The sequence below is a fragment of the Apodemus sylvaticus genome, chromosome 13 (genome assembly GCF_947179515.1).
Source record: "Apodemus sylvaticus chromosome 13, mApoSyl1.1, whole genome shotgun sequence".
NCBI lineage: Eukaryota > Metazoa > Chordata > Mammalia > Rodentia > Muridae > Apodemus > Apodemus sylvaticus.
In genome coordinates this window covers 22371713-22389455 of record NC_067484.1, presented here as the reverse complement: position 1 = coordinate 22389455, position 17743 = coordinate 22371713, and the positions used below count along the sequence as shown (strand labels likewise).

The 17743-nt window shown below is 49.1% G+C and overlaps 1 protein-coding gene across 1 annotated transcript in view; it reads left to right on the top strand.

The window, feature by feature from the left end:
• Positions 1-17743, top strand: part of Myo5b (myosin VB) — a 313010-nt gene that overhangs the window by 255098 nt on the left and 40169 nt on the right. Inside the window, exons 19-25 of the mRNA XM_052155754.1 lie at positions 482-693; positions 2961-3117; positions 3746-3985; positions 9545-9778; positions 15031-15115; positions 16250-16383; positions 17412-17531. Coding sequence (XP_052011714.1) covers positions 482-693; positions 2961-3117; positions 3746-3985; positions 9545-9778; positions 15031-15115; positions 16250-16383; positions 17412-17531 — 1182 coding nt within the window. The remainder of the gene's footprint in view (positions 1-481; positions 694-2960; positions 3118-3745; positions 3986-9544; positions 9779-15030; positions 15116-16249; positions 16384-17411; positions 17532-17743) is intronic.

Genomic DNA, 17743 nt, shown 5'->3' with positions numbered 1-17743 from the left:
TATCCTGCATATCAGATATTTATATTACGACTCACAACAGTAGCAAATTTGCAGTTATGAAGTAGCAGCAAAATAATTTTACAGTTGATGGTCACCACAACTTAAGGAATTGTATCAAAGGGTTGCGGTGCTGGAAAGGTCAAGAACCACTAGCCTACAGCATCCTTTTGGAATACTGCCTGTTTGGTTTTCTTGCTAATCCTCCCCGTCCTTAAGACAAACAAAGTTTCCTGTTTACTTTTCTATCTGCCCTCCCTATGATATTGGACTTTTGAGGGCAAGTATCTTTTTACAGCCGTATCCTGGGTCCATGCCTGTCTCATTATGAAGTCAAGTCTGCTTTATGAATATTGAGAATCTAGGTATATCTACTAGACAGGGGGCAGAGGGTACCCATGCAATCTGGCAAGTTGTTCTGCCTTGGAAGGAAAGAGTAGTAGTCTGTGCACAGTTCACTAATCTCCCTCCCAACTTTGTAAAGGATCCGGACAAGTTCCAGTTTGGCCGCAGCAAGATCTTCTTCCGCGCAGGCCAGGTGGCCTACCTGGAGAAGCTTCGGGCAGACAAGTTCCGGGAAGCTACCATCATGATCCAGAAGACGGTCCGGGGCTGGCTGCAGAAAGTGAAGTACCGTAGGCTGAGAGCAGCTACCTTATCCCTGCAGAGGTTCTCCAGAGGATTCCTAGCCCGCAGGTGAGCCGTGATGGGGTGCATCTGGAGTCAGGAGGAACGGGAGGGCCTCTTTGTCTTTACAGTGCTTCCCCTTGGGTCTATCTGCTTCTTAAATTGTTCCTAGTGACTGTGTACATCCCTGCAATGCCTTTCTTGCTTCAGGGAACAGATCTAGCTCATGTGTCTCCTGATACCCCAATCTATCCCCAGTCCACCGACACTAAACCTCATACCGTCTGCCTGATCTGGGTACAAATCAACCATTTCTCCCTGACCTGAACCCCAAAGTAAAATAATGCCTTTTAGGGAGAAAGCGATGAATCTAGTTAAATTGCATGTAATCTCATTATTTATACTAGAATTTCAAATTTGCTTCCAGTTGGTGCTGGAAAGGTATGGGGAAGCCCTTCTGTGAACTACTCCGCACTGAGACAGCAGAGAAAGGACACGGCTCACCCAGCCATAGCCTCTACGGGGCAATAGAGCCAGCCGGCTCCCTCCCCTACCCAGTGCCATGCAAAGGGAGCTACTGTCATCACTCTGCCCAACTGATGGCCCTTGGCTGGTGAATAGCAGGGTGGCAGAGGCCATCTCCATTGAGGCGTGTGTAAGATGTCACCTCCTCCTAGGCCTTTCCACGGGTTATCAGATGGAGAGCCCACCTGCCTCACAGCAAGGCTCTCTCCTTTTGTCCTTGGAGAAATGATGGATATTACCATGAAATCTTGCAGCTCAGATTTCTCAGGTGTCTGCTCAACCCCAGCTCCACGAGAGAGACACACGGACCCCAGCCCTAAGTCCCGTAGGCTTCTTTTGTGCGGTAAAGATGGAGGTTCCTCCCTTGCCCATGTGCTCACTCACCCCAGGCCGCTGACTCACACACAGCCAGAGATGGCACATGCCGCGTCACCTCTGTACTGTTGAAACAAGCTCCAGTGCAGAAGCTGTGGAGAGGAGAGGAGAGTGGGATCAACTCTGAGTGGCTCCTCGCCGTCCCTGCCCAGCATTCCGTCATCAGCGCTTGTCCCCACCAGCGTGGGCTTCCTGGTGGTGACCATGCAGCAGCACGCAGCATTCTCCCAGTAGGGAGCATGTGACCCACAGACAAGGCCTTGTGTGCAGAAAGGACAGAGAGACTAGGGCACCCTGGACCTTGGCCCAAGATGCTGGCTGGCCCCTGGGGGATGGGCTCTTCCTTTCCCAGGGCTGGGCTAAGAAATTTCTTGGGTCCTCTCCACCAGTTGGCTTTCTGATCCCCTCCTGAGCCTTTGCAATGAGCTTGGTGGGAAGGGTAGGCAGCAGCCATCTGGCTCTCTTTTACTGAGGTGGGCGGACAAGTGAGAGATGGGGAAGGTGATGGGAAATAAGAAAACCGCAAGGGCTCATTGCTGGCCTGGGAGGGTTTTGTTTGTTTTGTTTGTTTGCTTTGGAGTTTTTTGGTAGGTTTTTGGTGGTGGTGGTGTTTTCTTTGCTTATTTTTGTTTTGTTTTGTTTTGTTTTTGATCCAGCAAACACTTGCTCTGTTCCAGCACTGCCAGCTAGCAGGGTGCTTGAAGTATCTCCAAGCTTGTAGAGACAGAGGGACAGACAGCAATGTGATCCCTTAAGAATAAAATATACTAGGCCAGGCAGTGGTGGCGCATGCCTTTAATCCCAGCACTTGGGAGGCAGAGGCAGGCAGATTTCTGAGTTTGAGGCCAGCCTGGTCTACAGAATGAGTTCTAGGACAGACAGGGCTACACAGAGAAACCCTGTATTGGTGGGAGAAAAAGTAAGAATAAAAGATACTGACTAGGCTGCAGAGATGGCTCGACAATTCAGACCACTGGCTTCTCTTTCAGATGACGCAGATTCTATTCCCAACACCCACACAGCAGCTCACACCTGTCTATAACTCCACTTCCAAGACTTCTGACACCCTCGCACAGACATACAAGCAGGCACCAATGCACAGAAAATTTTAACAAAAGAATGGGAGATGCTACAGGTGCCCTCAGAGGGTGCCGGGTGCAAGGAGCAGCCGGGTGTGAGGTCAGATTCACTGTGAGGCTGACACTGGTAGAAAGGTCTGTCAGAACATGGGGGAAACTGACTTTGCTGTTTTTGAGTCCAGATGTCTAGTGCTCAAGACTTTGGTGCACTTAGGAAAGGTGATGTGAGCCAGTCCAGGGGACTGGGGGTTACAGGGGTCCAACTAGGGCCACCGAGGGAAGGGCTCACTCTGTGACTAGCTCCACAGACCAGCTCCCTTCCCTGAGGTCACCTGTGTTCCTTCCCCACCACTCCAGGCTGGCTGAGCACTTGAGGAGAACCCGGGCAGCCATAGTGCTACAGAAGCAGTACCGTATGCTGAAGGCGCGCCGAGCCTACCTCAGGGTGCGCAGGGCTGCGGTCATCATCCAGTCCTGCACGCGGGCCATGTTTGTGCGCAGGAACTACCGCCAGGTGAGTGCCTACCCTGAGCATCTCACTTCACGGCCCAGCTCCCCTGCACCATGGCCACTGCCTCTCTCTAATGAAATAACCATCAGACTTCCCTAAACTTTAAACTTTTAGACTCTGGTTCCTTCTGTCTTAGTGTTTTCATTGCTGTGAAGAGACACCATGACCAAGGCAACTAACTCTTTAAAAGGAAAACATTTATTGGGACTGGCTTACAGTTTCAGAGGTTTAGTCCTCTGTTTGCTATGCTGGGCATAGCCTGAGCATATAAGAGACCTCAAGCCTGCCCCGCCATGATGTACTTCCTCTGACAAGGTCACACCCCCTATTAGTGCCACGCCTAGCAGGTATTCACTCACGTGAGTCTATGGGGGCCATTCCTATTCAAACCCCACCTATCTAGTAAATAAGGGTAGAAACAAGAGTTTGGCAGCCACTTCCCTGTGTATACACGGTCTACAGAACCTAGCTAAAATTTTTGATCCAATATTCTCAGATGGTATAGGCCATATACACTCGTCTTCTAAACCCAAGGCCAGGCGAGCTTTCGAACCCCAGGTAGATACACGAGCTGTGCCTGTCCCCACCCTGCAGAACAAACCCACAGGCTGTGCATGCTCGTCCTCACCAGGTCCTCAAGGAGCACAAAGCCACCATCATCCAGAAGTATGCCCGGGCCTGGATGGCACGGAGTCGGTTTCTGCGGCAGCGGCGTGCCGCCATTGTCATCCAGTGTGCCTTCCGGAGGCTCAAGGCCAAGCAGGAGCTGAAGGCCCTCAAGATCGAGGCCCGTTCGGCGGAGCATCTGAAACGCCTCAACGTGGGCATGGAGAACAAAGTTGTCCAGCTCCAGCGGAAGATTGATGACCAGGTCAGTGGCGGGAGTTTCCTGCATAGCTGTCAAAGCTCGTGGGATACTGGGGCATGCTTGAGAAAGACCCTAAGCTTTCTCAGGGAGCTACAGGTACCAGAGACCTCAGGGGCATTGCCCAGTCATTCCTGAATGCAGTACACAGAATAGTGTCACTCTCCAACAAAGATACCAGGCCCGAATCTTCAGGATCTGTAAACGTGCTCCCTCACACACCACAGAAGCTCTGTAAGAGTGCCTAAGTTAGGGGTGTCTGGCTGGGAGCATGGCCTTGGGCTGTCCGGGTGGACCCCATGGGATCATGGCGTGCTCATGAGAGAAAGCTGCAGACAGAATCAAGGGGCAAGATATAGAGCCACGTGCTCCAGTATCCAGGCCACCTTTAGGAGCTACAGATAGCAGTGCGAGGTCCTTCCCTGTAGTCTCTAAAACAACCACAGTCCTGCTGGCCACTGTTAGAAATTCCTTCCCGAGCTGTAAAACAGTAACTTACATTGTTCTGAGACACCAACGTCATGGTACTTTTGAATGAAGCAATAAGGAAGGAATTGATAGATTAGTCCGGAGTCCGGAGTCCTGTAGCCCCCCACCCCCACCCCCCATCCCCGCCCGAGGCTGCATGGTCCAGCTACAGCAATGGCCGATGCGTGACAAGGATTCTGTTGAGCCCACATTGTGTTTCCCTCTTTGTTTATGACAGTCCCCATGAGGTAAATGTTGGCATCCTGGCTGGTATGACATTGATATTGTATCGCTTACATTTTTTAACTGTCTGCACTGGCTACTGTCACACATCAACCAACTGATGAGCCGTGTGGAGGCAGTTCCTCAACTGAGGCTCCTTCCCCTCTGGTGACTCTTCTGTGAGGCTTATGCACCAAGCCAGCCAGTACAGAGGCTCAGTACAAAAAGACAGCCCTCCCAGTGTGAGCTGGGGACACTCACGTCCTACCCTGGTCAGCTTGTGGTGACACAGCAAGTCAGGGAAGCAGTGACCAGAGAGAGGTCTGTGAAAACACAAAGTACCATGGTGCCCACTGTTTCTGTCAAGACCATCAGTGCCAGGGACCATCTGCGTCACCTTGCTAGACACAGTGTGGCCACTGTCCTTACTAGGGAGAAGCATCTGTGTGCCCAGGCCACCCTGGCCCTGGTTTCAGATAGTGCTCAGTATTGGCCTTGCTGGTATGAGGTCAACTTCAGAGGATAAAAATAACACAATATTCCCACCCAAGTGCTTGAACATCAGAGAGAAGCAGCTTTGAAAGGCCTATTTTTAAATAAAGCTCTTGCCTTAAGCTTTCTGCTCGGCAAACATCTGTGAGCAGTGGCAGATGCTGTCACCCTGGCCAAGGCTGCCTGTATGCAGTGGGTAATCAGGGGACACGTGAGATCTTTCTCAGACTGATTCCCATGTGGTTTTCATGCCAGGCACTGGTCCCATACACTGACTCACTGATCTCCACCACACCTATGGGGTAAATGTTACTGTCATCCCTGTTTTAAACACGAACACACTGAGGGCACAGAGGGGATAAGTAACTGACCAAAGGACACACAGCCAGGAAGTTACCTGGCTGGGATTGAAGCTGCTTTCAGGGAGGCTCTGCCATCTCTGACTGGGTTTCTAGATCATTCCCAGTGGGAGGCTCTCGGGACATGTGAGGAATGCTCTTCAGTACAAACAGAGGCTTTCCCGTAAGTTTGGGGTCATGCTCAGAAAAGTCTCATATCCTTGGGACTGGTGAGCAATGTGTGGCACCTGTGGTAGCAGAAGCATGAGCACACCTCACTGTGGGCACACATGGGCACACCTCACTGTGTGCACACAGGGGCACACCTCACCATGTGCACACACACGGGCACACCTCACCGTGTGCACACACACGGGCACACCTCACCGTGTGCACACACACGGGCACACCTCACCGTGTACACACACACGGGCACACCTCACCGTGTGCACACACACGGGCACACCTCACCGTGTGCACACACGGGCACACCTCACCATGTGCACACAGGGGCATACCTCACATGGTGGGAGAGGCATGAGCATGCATCACCATGGGCAACGGAGATCTCTTGGTAGGCAGACCCGCTATTGGGAAATAAGTTGAATGTCTTTTCCCCTGTGATTCCTAGAGCCAATCTAGGCAGCTGCTCTCTTCAGTCTTTAAGCCACAAGGAAAGATGTATATTGCCAGAGATAACAGAGATAAAGTATCCCAAGTCACTTCTCAGAATAGCGTGGCATGGGAGACTGTGTCTCAGTCACAGGAGACAAAAGTCTGATGAGAGTATTCCCACTACCGCGGGAAGGAAAGTGAAAGGCAAAACAAGGGAAGATGAGCACACCCAAGTTCATGTCTTAAGGCTGAGGACACACACACACACACACACACACACACACACGGTTCAGAGAGCAGACTCTGCACCAAGCTTGTGCACTATTGGCACAGGACAGGGTCACATGAGAGTCCCTCAGAAAGAATCTGAGTGATCAGGAGCCCAGAGCTGTCCCTGATGCTGACACAGTTTTCTTGTGGGTTTCTGGTCTCTCCAAAAGGCACCTCCTTCGGGTGTGTCCTTCACAATACCCTTCAGCAGCAGAAACAGGAACCAGCCCAGGAACCTGGTATTAGCCTCCTTAGAAGTATATGACAGTTCAATCAAAATGATAGAGTCCATGAACTTGGCCAATGTGACAGAGCAACATGGCCAGATTTTTAGTTACTTGTAATAGAACTCAAGGTTCTTAGGCCTTTGTGAATATAAGGTTTGTTTAAGGATGTTTTCTAACTTGAAAGAATTTTTTAAATTTTATATTGGTTATTTTATTTATTTACATTTCCAATGTTATCCCCCTTCTGGTTTCCGCTCTGAAAACCCCCTATCCCGCCCCTCCCCCTGCTTCTATGAAGGTACTCCCGCACCCACCTACCCACTCCCACCTCACCACCCTAGCATTCCTCTACACTGGAGCATCAAGCCTTCACAGGACCAAGGGCTTCCCCTCTCATTGATGCCAGATAAGGCCATCCTGTGCTACATATGCAGCCGGAGCCATGGGTCCCTCCTTGGTTGGAAGTTTAGTCCCCGGGAGCCCTGGGGAATCTGGTTGGTTGATATTGTTGTTCTTCCTATGGGGTTGCAAACCCCTTCAGCTCCTTCAGTCCTTCCCCTAACTTCTCCATTGGGGTCCCCATGCTCAGTCCGAGGGTTGGCTACAAGCAACATCTGTATTGGTCAGGCTCTAGCAAAGCCTCTCGGGAGATAGCTATATCACACTCCTGTCAGCAAACACTTTTTGGCATCAACAATAGTAACTGGGTTTGGTGGCTGCATATGGGACAAATCCCGGGTGGGGCAGTGTCTGGATATTTTTTAATTAGAAAAAACATAACCCAAAACAATAGTTCAGTCAGTGGCCTTTAAATCAGTTTGATTAGGCATAGTTAACAGTCACTAAGTAAATACTACACTAATCCATATTTTATGGTTCTTGGGGGCATCCATACATGTTAGGAAAACTGTGCAAAAGATTACAGCTTTGGGACCTTTGTGGGTCCCAGTTTTCACTTCTGTGAACTATTCAGGGCTATCAGTCACCCTCACTGAAGGTGATGCTAACAGGCGTGAATGAGGCACAGTGCTCGCCCAAAGTGAGTACTTCTCTGCAGTCAGCTGTGTTGGCTTCACCATGAAGATTCTTGCAATGATTTTCCCTCTTCCCACACCAGCCCAAGTCTGACAGGGAACTGCAAAAAGTCTGGTTGTGTGGGTCCCATGTTTAAGATACAAAACAGACAGCCACGGGACACCAGATGCAGAAGTTGTTTGAATGGCAGGGCAAGGTGGTGATGCGTGGGTGTTGGGATTGGCGGAAGCAGAGGCTCCTGTGAATCAGCCTAAGGGACTCACTCCATGGAGAACACAGGCCAGCGAGGCTCTCTGACAGTTACTGAGCACTGACCAGGTGGCACATGCCACAAAAGCACTTTGCTCTCAATAATGACCTCCTCAGGTGGGCATTTCTCTTACCTCTAGTTTATAAGGGAAGAAGTGGGCCACAGAAAGGTGAGTGACTGGATCAAACCCACAGAGGGCCAAGGCCTGTCAGCTGCACACACTTTACTCCCCAGTGTTTGAGTCTGGTCTCTGGTAGCATCAGGATCAGGAAAGCTGGGCCTTCCAGAAACATCTGCATTCCAAAGTGACATATTTGACCATAGCAGGGTGAGATGTGCCTGCATCCCCTACCTCCACCACAACGCATTCCTCTCTTCATATCCCAACCAGTTCCATCCAGGCACCTCCTCAGTCACCTCTCTATCCTTGTTGACATGGCCTAGGCCATGCGAGTGAGAGTTGACAAACCCATCTGAGCTCACTTGCATCCCAGAGCAGATATGAGGACAGAGCGTAGCAAGCCAAACCTGCCTTCCACCTGTGCAGGACCCTCTGCCTCCAGTGTAGACCCGGACCCTGGTCAACAATTCACACAGGTGTTGCTCTTTCTACATAGATGCCTCTTAACTGGATTTCTTTTAGATTCTCCAGATGAGGCTGACAGCGAGCCCAGATAAGTGGAGAAGCAGGCTGTACCTGGAGCTTGCGGAGAGTGGGGAATCTTGCCCCCTTGTGTGCTCAACCAGGGCCGTGCGAGCCATGTGCTGCTGTGTTAGGTGCCAACAGCTTTGCTTTGAGAGCTTATGTGAGGTGCAATTTTTCTGTGAACTAGCCATTGATTCCTGAAACCCTGGCTTATTGGCATTTTAGCTGACAGCTCTGTTCTGCGTGGAGTTGCTGTGGAGTTCCAGCAATGAAGGATGATCGACCAGTGTCCCTTGCCTGATGATTCTGAGCCTTCCCCCTCCTCTCTTCCCCCTGCCTCCCAGCCTCTCCGTCCTCCCAGCCCTAACTTCTGCCAGTCCTTTACACGAGCTCCATTTTGGCAGTAGGCTCTCAGGCCTGCTGCACACATCAGCTGACTGCTGACTGGGTACACAATCGGTAGCTGAGTGTTGTCAGCTGTCAATCTCTCCGGTGAGAGTTGTGTGAACCATGTCGACAGGTGGCAAGAGAGACCCTGGGGCCCCTCAGAGGGCCTCCTTGAAAGAGGGGATACTGAAGGGGTCCTTTGTCTCAGAGGAAGGGATTAGGTTACAGCTCTTTGTGCCTGTAAGTCCAAAGCTAGGAGCTGTTGATGTGATGGAAAGAGGTGGGGAGTCCTAAGAGGCCCAAACTGCAGATCCAAGAAGCTGGCTCCATTATTCCTGCAGCAGTAATCTACTCTGTGTGAGTGCTAACGTGCTTTCCTTGGACTGTTTCTGTCAACACTGCTGTTCTCGGCTCCTTCTGCTGCTAGGTCCACACAAGAGTTTAAAGTGTCAGGCTATGCCCCGAGACTGCCTGTACTGGCATGTAATTATTCTGCGCTTTAATTCTGCCACACGAGTCTTTTTCTGGTGGCCTTCATGAGTTTTCCTGGCTTGATAACCCTCTCTTTTCCTTCTTTATTCCCCCCACTCCCACACCATCTGCAATGTTCACCAGAACAAAGAGTTCAAGACTCTGACAGAGCAGTTGTCTACAGTCACCTCCACACACGCCATGGAGGTGGAGAAGCTGAAGAAGGAGCTGGCGCATTACCAGCAGAACCAGGAGGCCGATACCAGCCTTCAGCTGCAGGAGGAGGTGCAGAGCCTGCGCACCGAACTACTGAAGGCTCAGTCAGAGCGCAGGGTCCTAGAGGATGCTCACAACAAGGAGAATGGCGAGCTGAGAAAGGTATGCACGCACCGGAGGACCAGAACTGGTGAAGGGCTGGTGGGCGGAGCACCTGAAGGAGACGGTTCTTCATTGCTGAAGAAATGCCTGGGATTTCCAGGGCTTGTGTCCACAGACAAGCCACTCCTCCTTTCATAAATGGCTGTGCATTTGGGTCTTATAGCAAATATCTGATCCCTGAGCAAGTATTGATTGAGCTGGTACCATTAGCTAAGCCTTGCGGCATCCCTTGGGAGAATAAATGTTATCTGACTTTGTACATCTTAAAGCCTCAAGTCAGTCCCCAGGGAAACTTTACAGATCTAGTCCTTAGTGAGAGAGGTGACAAGTGCTGAGTGTCCCAGGGCTTCATCAGCCTGTGGCCATGCCCACCAGGAAACCCTTATGGGGAGGTGGGGTCTACTCTGCTGGCTGTAGCCAACTTTCCCACTCTTGTTCTTAAAGCTTACTTAAGGAAGTCCATCAAACGGGACTTCCTGTCGTTGCTTCTACTGCTCTGACTTCCGACTACAAAGAAGCTCTTCTGAACTCCCAAGGCAGATCTTCCTACAAGGAGAAGTCCCACAGTGCCATTGGAGGGCTGTCATTGACAGTGCATTGCCCACACGTTTAATATCTGTCCAACATGCAGAGTAGAGCCACATGGATTGAGAACCTGAGGAGGAAGAAGAGTCAGTGTTGGTTAGTGCTAGAAGAAAAGCTTTGAAATTGGGACAATGCTGGTATACCTGGACAGACACAGAAATCCTGGCCCTAACCCTACCTATATTGTCAGGTGTGTGCAAGAACCCCTGCCAGTCATAGTGCCCAGGTGTAGAGGTGTGTGTGTGTGTGTGCATTTAAATACACATGTACACATGGCCTTGATCATCTCTAAGATTGCTCCTGGACTTGACCGACACATGCAGTCTTGTATGCTTTCTAACTGAGGAGCAGACTTCAGCTCTGCTCTCTCGTCTTCAGTTCTTAACATTCCCCCCCAGTTCTTCCTCCCAGCTGAGGATTCTCATTTGCTTTCCCTACTTCCCACAAAATTTTTGAATCAGGGTCTCAGAGCACCTAAAAGAGCTGGGTGTTCGTCCAAAGGCGGGTAAGGGTTTGTTGTAAGAAAACTTCTTTGATTGGACAAAACAGAGAAGCAAAGTCCATCCTGCTCTTTAAACAATGGCTGTTGCCTATCGCCTGTCGCCGTAGGACTGAATAGAACTGGAGCTTGATAGGAGCAGACGCCCCAGGCCATGTTGTAGATGAGGTTTCACTCTATAGCCCTGGCTGGCCTAGAACTTGCTATGTAGACCAGGCTGGCCTCAAACTCACAGAGGTCTACCTGCCTCTGCCTCCTACATTCTGGGATCAAAAAAGAAGTGCATCACTGTACCCAGTTAAGACCCTCCTCTCTAACTCAAAAAAAAAAAAAAAATATGCCTATGTGACCAAAAGACAGGTACAAAATGATCATTTAAGTGGGAAGATCACTCTTTTTAGGAAATGGGAAACAGACATTCTTCTTTCTATAAGGTCTGTGGAACCTTTTTTTTTACAGTAGTTGAAGAATGGTCACAGGACAGCTGCTTCTGGTTTCTATTCTAGGATCTGCCTAGCCAGGGTTTCATGTTCAACAGAGGCAGTCTCCAGCCTGAGCATGTGCTGAATAATAAGACAGTTGGCTTCCTTCTGGTCAGGTCCAGGCTCTTTCTATGCATTCAGTGAGATTGATGAAGCCAGCAAGGCCCAGAGGCAGAGCCAGCTGCCGGTCGTTGTTTAATTAATGAGTTTGATGTTCCTGTCAGCAGAAACTGCAAATGCTGTATTGGAACTGGCGTGCTGGGGCCGCCACCTCTGATGAGTTTACCTGGTAGACCGCACAGCAGTGGTCTACCACAGGACTCCATCTCTGTGTCCGCAGGGCGTGCAGTCTCATACGAAGGGAGACATTCCTTCAGCCTCTCCACAGAGAAGCTGTGCTGTTTGTGTGCCATTGTTGTTTGGAAAGGAGGTGGCTACCTGGGCTGCCCTTGGCATGGAGGCAATAGTAACTCAGAATATGCTCTGAAGGCCACACAGAGCCTAGCTCAGTGCAAGGTTGCCGCTCCGGAGAGGAAAAGTGACCTGCAGCCCACTGCTTGGCCCTGAGGCAGCCTTGGCATGGCCCACGTGTCTAGTGGGCCCGAGATCCTGAGGGCTTACACTGGGACATCAGTTTGTGTGTGCCTCATCTTATTGGTCATAGAACTACCTCTGCTGATGAGCTTCCTTGGCTGATTCCAGTGTGTGGCCTTAGGGTTGAGATTTTGCTGAGTGGAAGCAGTGGCTCTGTCTGGAGAGAGTGCAGGGCTCTCCTGTATTGAGTTGTCAGGGAGTCTTGGGCCTGCTACAGTCAGGGTGGTGTTCTCGTTGGCTAGGGAGTTGTGGTTTCATGAAAAGGCTGACAGGTTTTAGAAGGAGCTTTAACTCATCTCTGTGGGCTACAGGTCTTGCACAGAATAATAGAAGTCATTGTCCCTCACTCAGCAGGTGTTTATTAGTGCCTTGTGTGTTAGAGGCCTTTCTATACAGCAGAACAAAAGTAATAGTCAAAAAGATTTTTTTCATTCTTAGAAAACAGAAGGTAGAGACAGAAGTCCCTCTGAGATAATCCATCATGTGCTATAAAAGAAAGATGAGCAAAGGGGGTGGAGAGTAACCTTAGGGGGTGGGGCATGGTTCATGAGTGACAGCCAGAGGTGCCTCTCTAAGTGAGGTGAGAGATAGCCACTGGGACCTCTGTGCTGGTCCTGAGTTGTTCCGAGCAACCAGGAGGAGAAGGGTACTAACGATTTGGCAGAGAGGTAGGGGTCAGACTGGACAAGCCTTCTGATCTCAGGAACAGCTACAGCCTGTGAAACCTCCAGAGAGAAGCAGCTCTGGCCTTAGCCTTGGAGGCTCTGTGAGCTTGCGAATGACTGAAACATATCTCCTGGGCTATCTTGGAGATGCGAGTTTTAATCATTATTATAACTTTACCCAAGTATCCAAGGCCTGTTAATTTCTACTTTTATGTTAAGATTCTTCTACCTGCATATTTAACAACATTGCCATCTGTGTGTGCGCGCGCACATGCGTATGTGTGCATTGTATGTGTGTGTGTGTGTGTGTGTGTGGTGTGTGTGTGTGTGTGTGTGTGTGTGTGTGTGTGTGTGAGAGTCAGTTCTCTCCTTCTACCATCTGGCTCCTGGGAACTAAGCTTAGACCATTAGGCTTGATGGCACTCACCATTCTCTCTGAGACACCATCTCACTGGCCTCTCAGCCCTTAGTTTTTAAAATATTTTAAATTTATTATTTGACTCCATTACTACTGTTCCTTTTCAACTCTTCCTGGTGCCCCATACTCCAAAACATCATGTCCTTATTTTTTGTCTTGGTTTGAATAACTCCTTGAGTCCAATTACTGCTGCCCATCTACATATGGTATGGGGGCATCCACTGGGTCACAGGCAACCTACCAGTGACCACGTCCTCAAAGGGAAGTGACTCTTCTTCTCTGAGTAGACATCAGCTGCCCATAGGTCCTCCACCAAGGGTGGAACTTCAGAGTTCCCTGACCCATCATTGCTGGGGTTTTTCCTGCCTTGATCATGTGCAGGTGCCCCTCCACTGCTGTAAGTTCATGTAAATAACAGTCATGTGCAGAAGTCGGAATTCTACACCTCTCTTCCTCATCCAGCTCTAGCACCCTTCCTGCCCATGCCTCTGTAGTGTGTCCCTGTGTCTTGGGTGGCAGGGGGTAGGACATTTGATATGGATAACCTATCCACAGTGAGCCCTGGCAATGACTTAAACTTGGCAGTCGTCTGACCAGTTATGACTGGAGGAGCAAAAACCTCTGGGTATAAAGTACATATTCAGAAGGTATTTGACAGCAGAACCACTTAGCAAAACAACAGTAAGTTCCCCATCAAGGCCTGTGGTCTCAGTTGTGGATTTATAATACTAGCTTGAAATCTCATCTGTGGAACAGACCTTATATAACGTCATAAAGTGGTTGGTTACCCCAATACCTTCATGCCACTAGTGCGTCTTCCCAGGGCAGATCAGTATTGTATGTAGCGTGCTGTGTTTAACACTGGATAAGACCATTGATACCCTTCCCCCATCCCCTCAACAGTCTCCATAGTACCTTCTAGCATCATTTAATGTTAACCAGCACAGAAGAGTTCTCTGGTGAGTTAAAGGTTGGTGTCTGTATGTCCTGCATCTCAAGTGAGTGGTATCTTCAGCACTAGGGTCTTAACATCTAGCCACTGAGGACAACTGGAAGCAACTGGGCTTTTCATTGATTAAAATTTAGTTGTTTCTACTTTTTGACTGACATGGAGAAATGTTACTACAGTCACCTTTGTACACGTTTTTATGCAGATTAGGTTTTTATTCCTCTTGAGTTTATAATTAGAAATAGGATTTCTGGGTCACTTGGCCATTGTTTCATATTTAATATCAACTAATGATTTTGAAGTCTTTTAGAACATTCACCTATATTGTTACTTTTAAAACGCAAATATTTATTTCTATAATCACATTTTTTCATCAGAAGTCCTAGGTTTTTCTTTAATATTACCTCTTTTCCTTGTTTAACTTGTTTATTTATTTATGCCATCATATTTGCCTTTGGTTTAACTGATTTTCTTAAGTAGGGCATTTACCAGTGACCCACCAGAATTCCATCACCTCATGTTTCCTTTTTGCCAGAGCTGTCAGGAGCCACATGCCAGAATTAGATATGTGACTATCAGTACCAAATGCATCTCCCTCTTTCAGAGCCCAGAACACTGGTCCAGTGAGGCAGGAAAGGGCAGTCGGGACAAAGACCAGAAATGATGTGCCCAATGTAAGCTTCTGGCTTTCCCAAGGTTCAGATTTGACAGCTCATAATTCAGCAAGAGAGACACATGGGTTCACAAGCATGGAAGGCTCTCTGTTCTCTGCATTCCTCAATTAGGACTGTGAATTGAGTATAAACATTTCAGGGGTCTCTGGGAGTCCCAGATGACCACAGGTGGTTTGAGCCATTTTGTCTTGTCAAACTTGGATTTGTTTTTTCCTCTGTGTACAGAATGAAGGAAAGCAGCTTTGGTTGAAGCTCTTTTCCTAAGTAGACTATTTACCCATGATCCCTCAGAATCCTACCTCCCTTAAAGCAGCCTCCTCTTCAGTCACTGTGTGGGAAGGGTTTTTTCTGTCTTTTGTTTTATTTTACCTGTTGATCTCTTTCAGAGAGTTGCAGACCTAGAACATGAAAATGCTCTCTTGAAGGACGAAAAAGAATGCCTTAACAACCAAATCCTGCGCCAGTCAAAAGGTAAGCGCTGGACCAGCCGGACGCTGAAGAGGGGAGGGCATACTAACGGAGAGCTGGGGAAAGGAAGGTCAGTTTTAAGATCCTGCTGTGCCATTTGTTGGAAGAGTTTTTTGAGAGAGAAACTCATAAATCACGTTCAAAACCACTCATGTGAGTTTGTATCTGGACACCTGTATTCAAAGCATGACACCGCCCTGCACACCTCTGTAAGCGTGCACAAGTATCCATCTGGAAATGGTCAGGAAAGACAGACCTGGAAGGGCGCGTGGGAGGCGGAGCAAATTGCACCGGTGAAGTGGCAAGTTGGCACGCGGCCTTGTCGCGCCCGCGTGGTGACTTTACGTTTGTCTTGCTCATGCTTATCACTGTGTCCCCTGTCAAATGGTCACTGTGATGTCTGCTGAAAGACAGGGTCTCCAGAGCTCCTCAACTTTCAGGCTGCCACCCACCCTGCGACTCACTTGGCTGAGGGGGCACAGTGGAGTTCCTAAGTCCAGTTCTCACCTGTTCAGTGGTAACCAGATCCCCTCCCACCCTTACAATCCTCACCCATCCCACTGGGCAGCCAAACATCGCTATGCCACAGCCCCCACCAGCCTGAGATCCTGTGAAAATACAAGCTGCTTTCAAATTGCCCTTAAAAAAAAAAAACTTGCTTTCGGTTACCATGGATACACGGTTGACAAGAGAAAAAAAGACCATCAGACTCTCTTAGGTTCCCTGCCTGCTTCTCCCTATATCACCTCTGGTCTGCTCTCCAAGGACCTGGAAGATGAGGATTACAGTGAGAGTTAGATCCAGCTGGAAATGCTGCCAATAGTTCTTAATGTCAGTTGTCACTAGGGAGGCAGCCACATGCACAGGGTGGGGGTGCTCATGTATACAAGAGTCTCTCCGCACCTTCCTGAAAGCAGGGTCACTCTTTTTCCTGTCTGAATCCTTGGTTCAGAATAATGAGCCCCTCCTCAACTCCACATTAGGTGAGGAGCATAAGAGACTCCCCCACAGCTTCTGGGACCAGCCTGTGGTGGGCAGCCTCTTCACAAGAGATTAGTCAGAATGCTCCTGGCTGGGCATGCGTATTCGAGGATCCCCTCAGATGCTGAAACCCAGCTTCCCATGCCTGCTTTCCAGCTGAATCTTCACAGAGCTCTGTGGAGGAGAACCTCCTGATGAAGAAGGAGCTGGAGGAGGAGCGCTCCAGGTACCAGAACCTCGTGAAGGAGTACTCCCAGCTGGAGCAGAGATATGAGAACCTTCGGGACGAGGTGACGATCCTAAAGGCAAGGGAGGCAGCTCTGCTGCCGGGTGGCAATGGCATCCCTTTCTGCCCTTTCAGAGCTGGCCGTACAGCCCTGGCCCTCTGGCACCGCCATGCTCAGGGAACACGCATGTGTGCAAGGACCGCTTGTCTTATGTGAACTCCGGTTAGGAAGCTGCCAGCCGGCAGCCACTTTCTGAAGATGCCCTTTCTGAAAGCGGAGGTTTTATTGAGATCTTAGGAAGTTAAGAATTATTTTCCTGTATGTGTTTATTGTCATCTTCTTGTTCTAGAAAATTCCACTGTTGAGACAGAGGTGTTGTAGGCTCTCACCTTAATGCATTGGTCCAGGTGGAGAGAGACCCTTGGAACCTGATTGGGTCTCCTCGTCTCTGACAAAATACAAGATATTTTTGTGACATCTCGGGAACTGACACTCTTCTTTACCCGAATGAATATTCCCTCCCAACATACATATTCAACATCAGTGAGTTAGTTGCATGGAAACCAGGAAAGGAATCCGAATAGGAACTGAAATAGAAATCTATAAATTCCACCAAGCTCGGTTTTCACTCTTAAAGACAAACCAGCTGCCAAAAAAAAAAAAAAAAAAAAAAAAAACAATAATAAAATAAACAGTAGGGTTTTAAATGAATAGCACAGAATGTATGCTCTATTTCTATTTGCTGTCACTCTCATGAGCAGAATGGAGTGGAAGGAGAGACTGAATGAGAGGGTTGCAGAAAGGGTTCCTTTCAAAACCGTAGAGAAGATGCACTGTGTAATCTGAGGGCCCGGCTGAAAGGGAAAGGCTGTTCTCTCCTTACGCTCTGGGTATTGTGGGTTGTAAAGCATTGGTAGAGTATTTGCCTGGCATACATGGGAATAACTGTCTATCCACTGTTCCAAGGAGCACTACTGCCCATAGTTGTGACAAGGGAAGCAGTGGCTGATGTCCAAGCCTCCTTGAGAAGTTACTTCATATTAATACGAGCTGGTTAATGAGTTGTCACATTTTTTTTTCTTCTTGAGCAGCAAACTCCGGGCCACAGGAAGAACCCATCGAATCAAAGTAGCTTAGAATCTGACTCCAATTACCCCTCCATTTCCACTTCAGAAATTGGAGACACTGAGGATGCCCTTCAGCAGATGGAGGTAAGTCTGGGGCAATGTTTGCAGTTGTACTGTGGGGACATTTAATGGCTTGTGTGGAACTACCCAACAGAGATATAGCGCTCTGTTGGTGGTGGCACAGACATTGAGAACAGGATCCCTGGGTTGCCGTGAACTTACTGACACACAGTCAGATGTACGGCGGGTACAGCATCAGTGTGGATGCGGTTTCCATGTCGATATGAGTGAGCAGT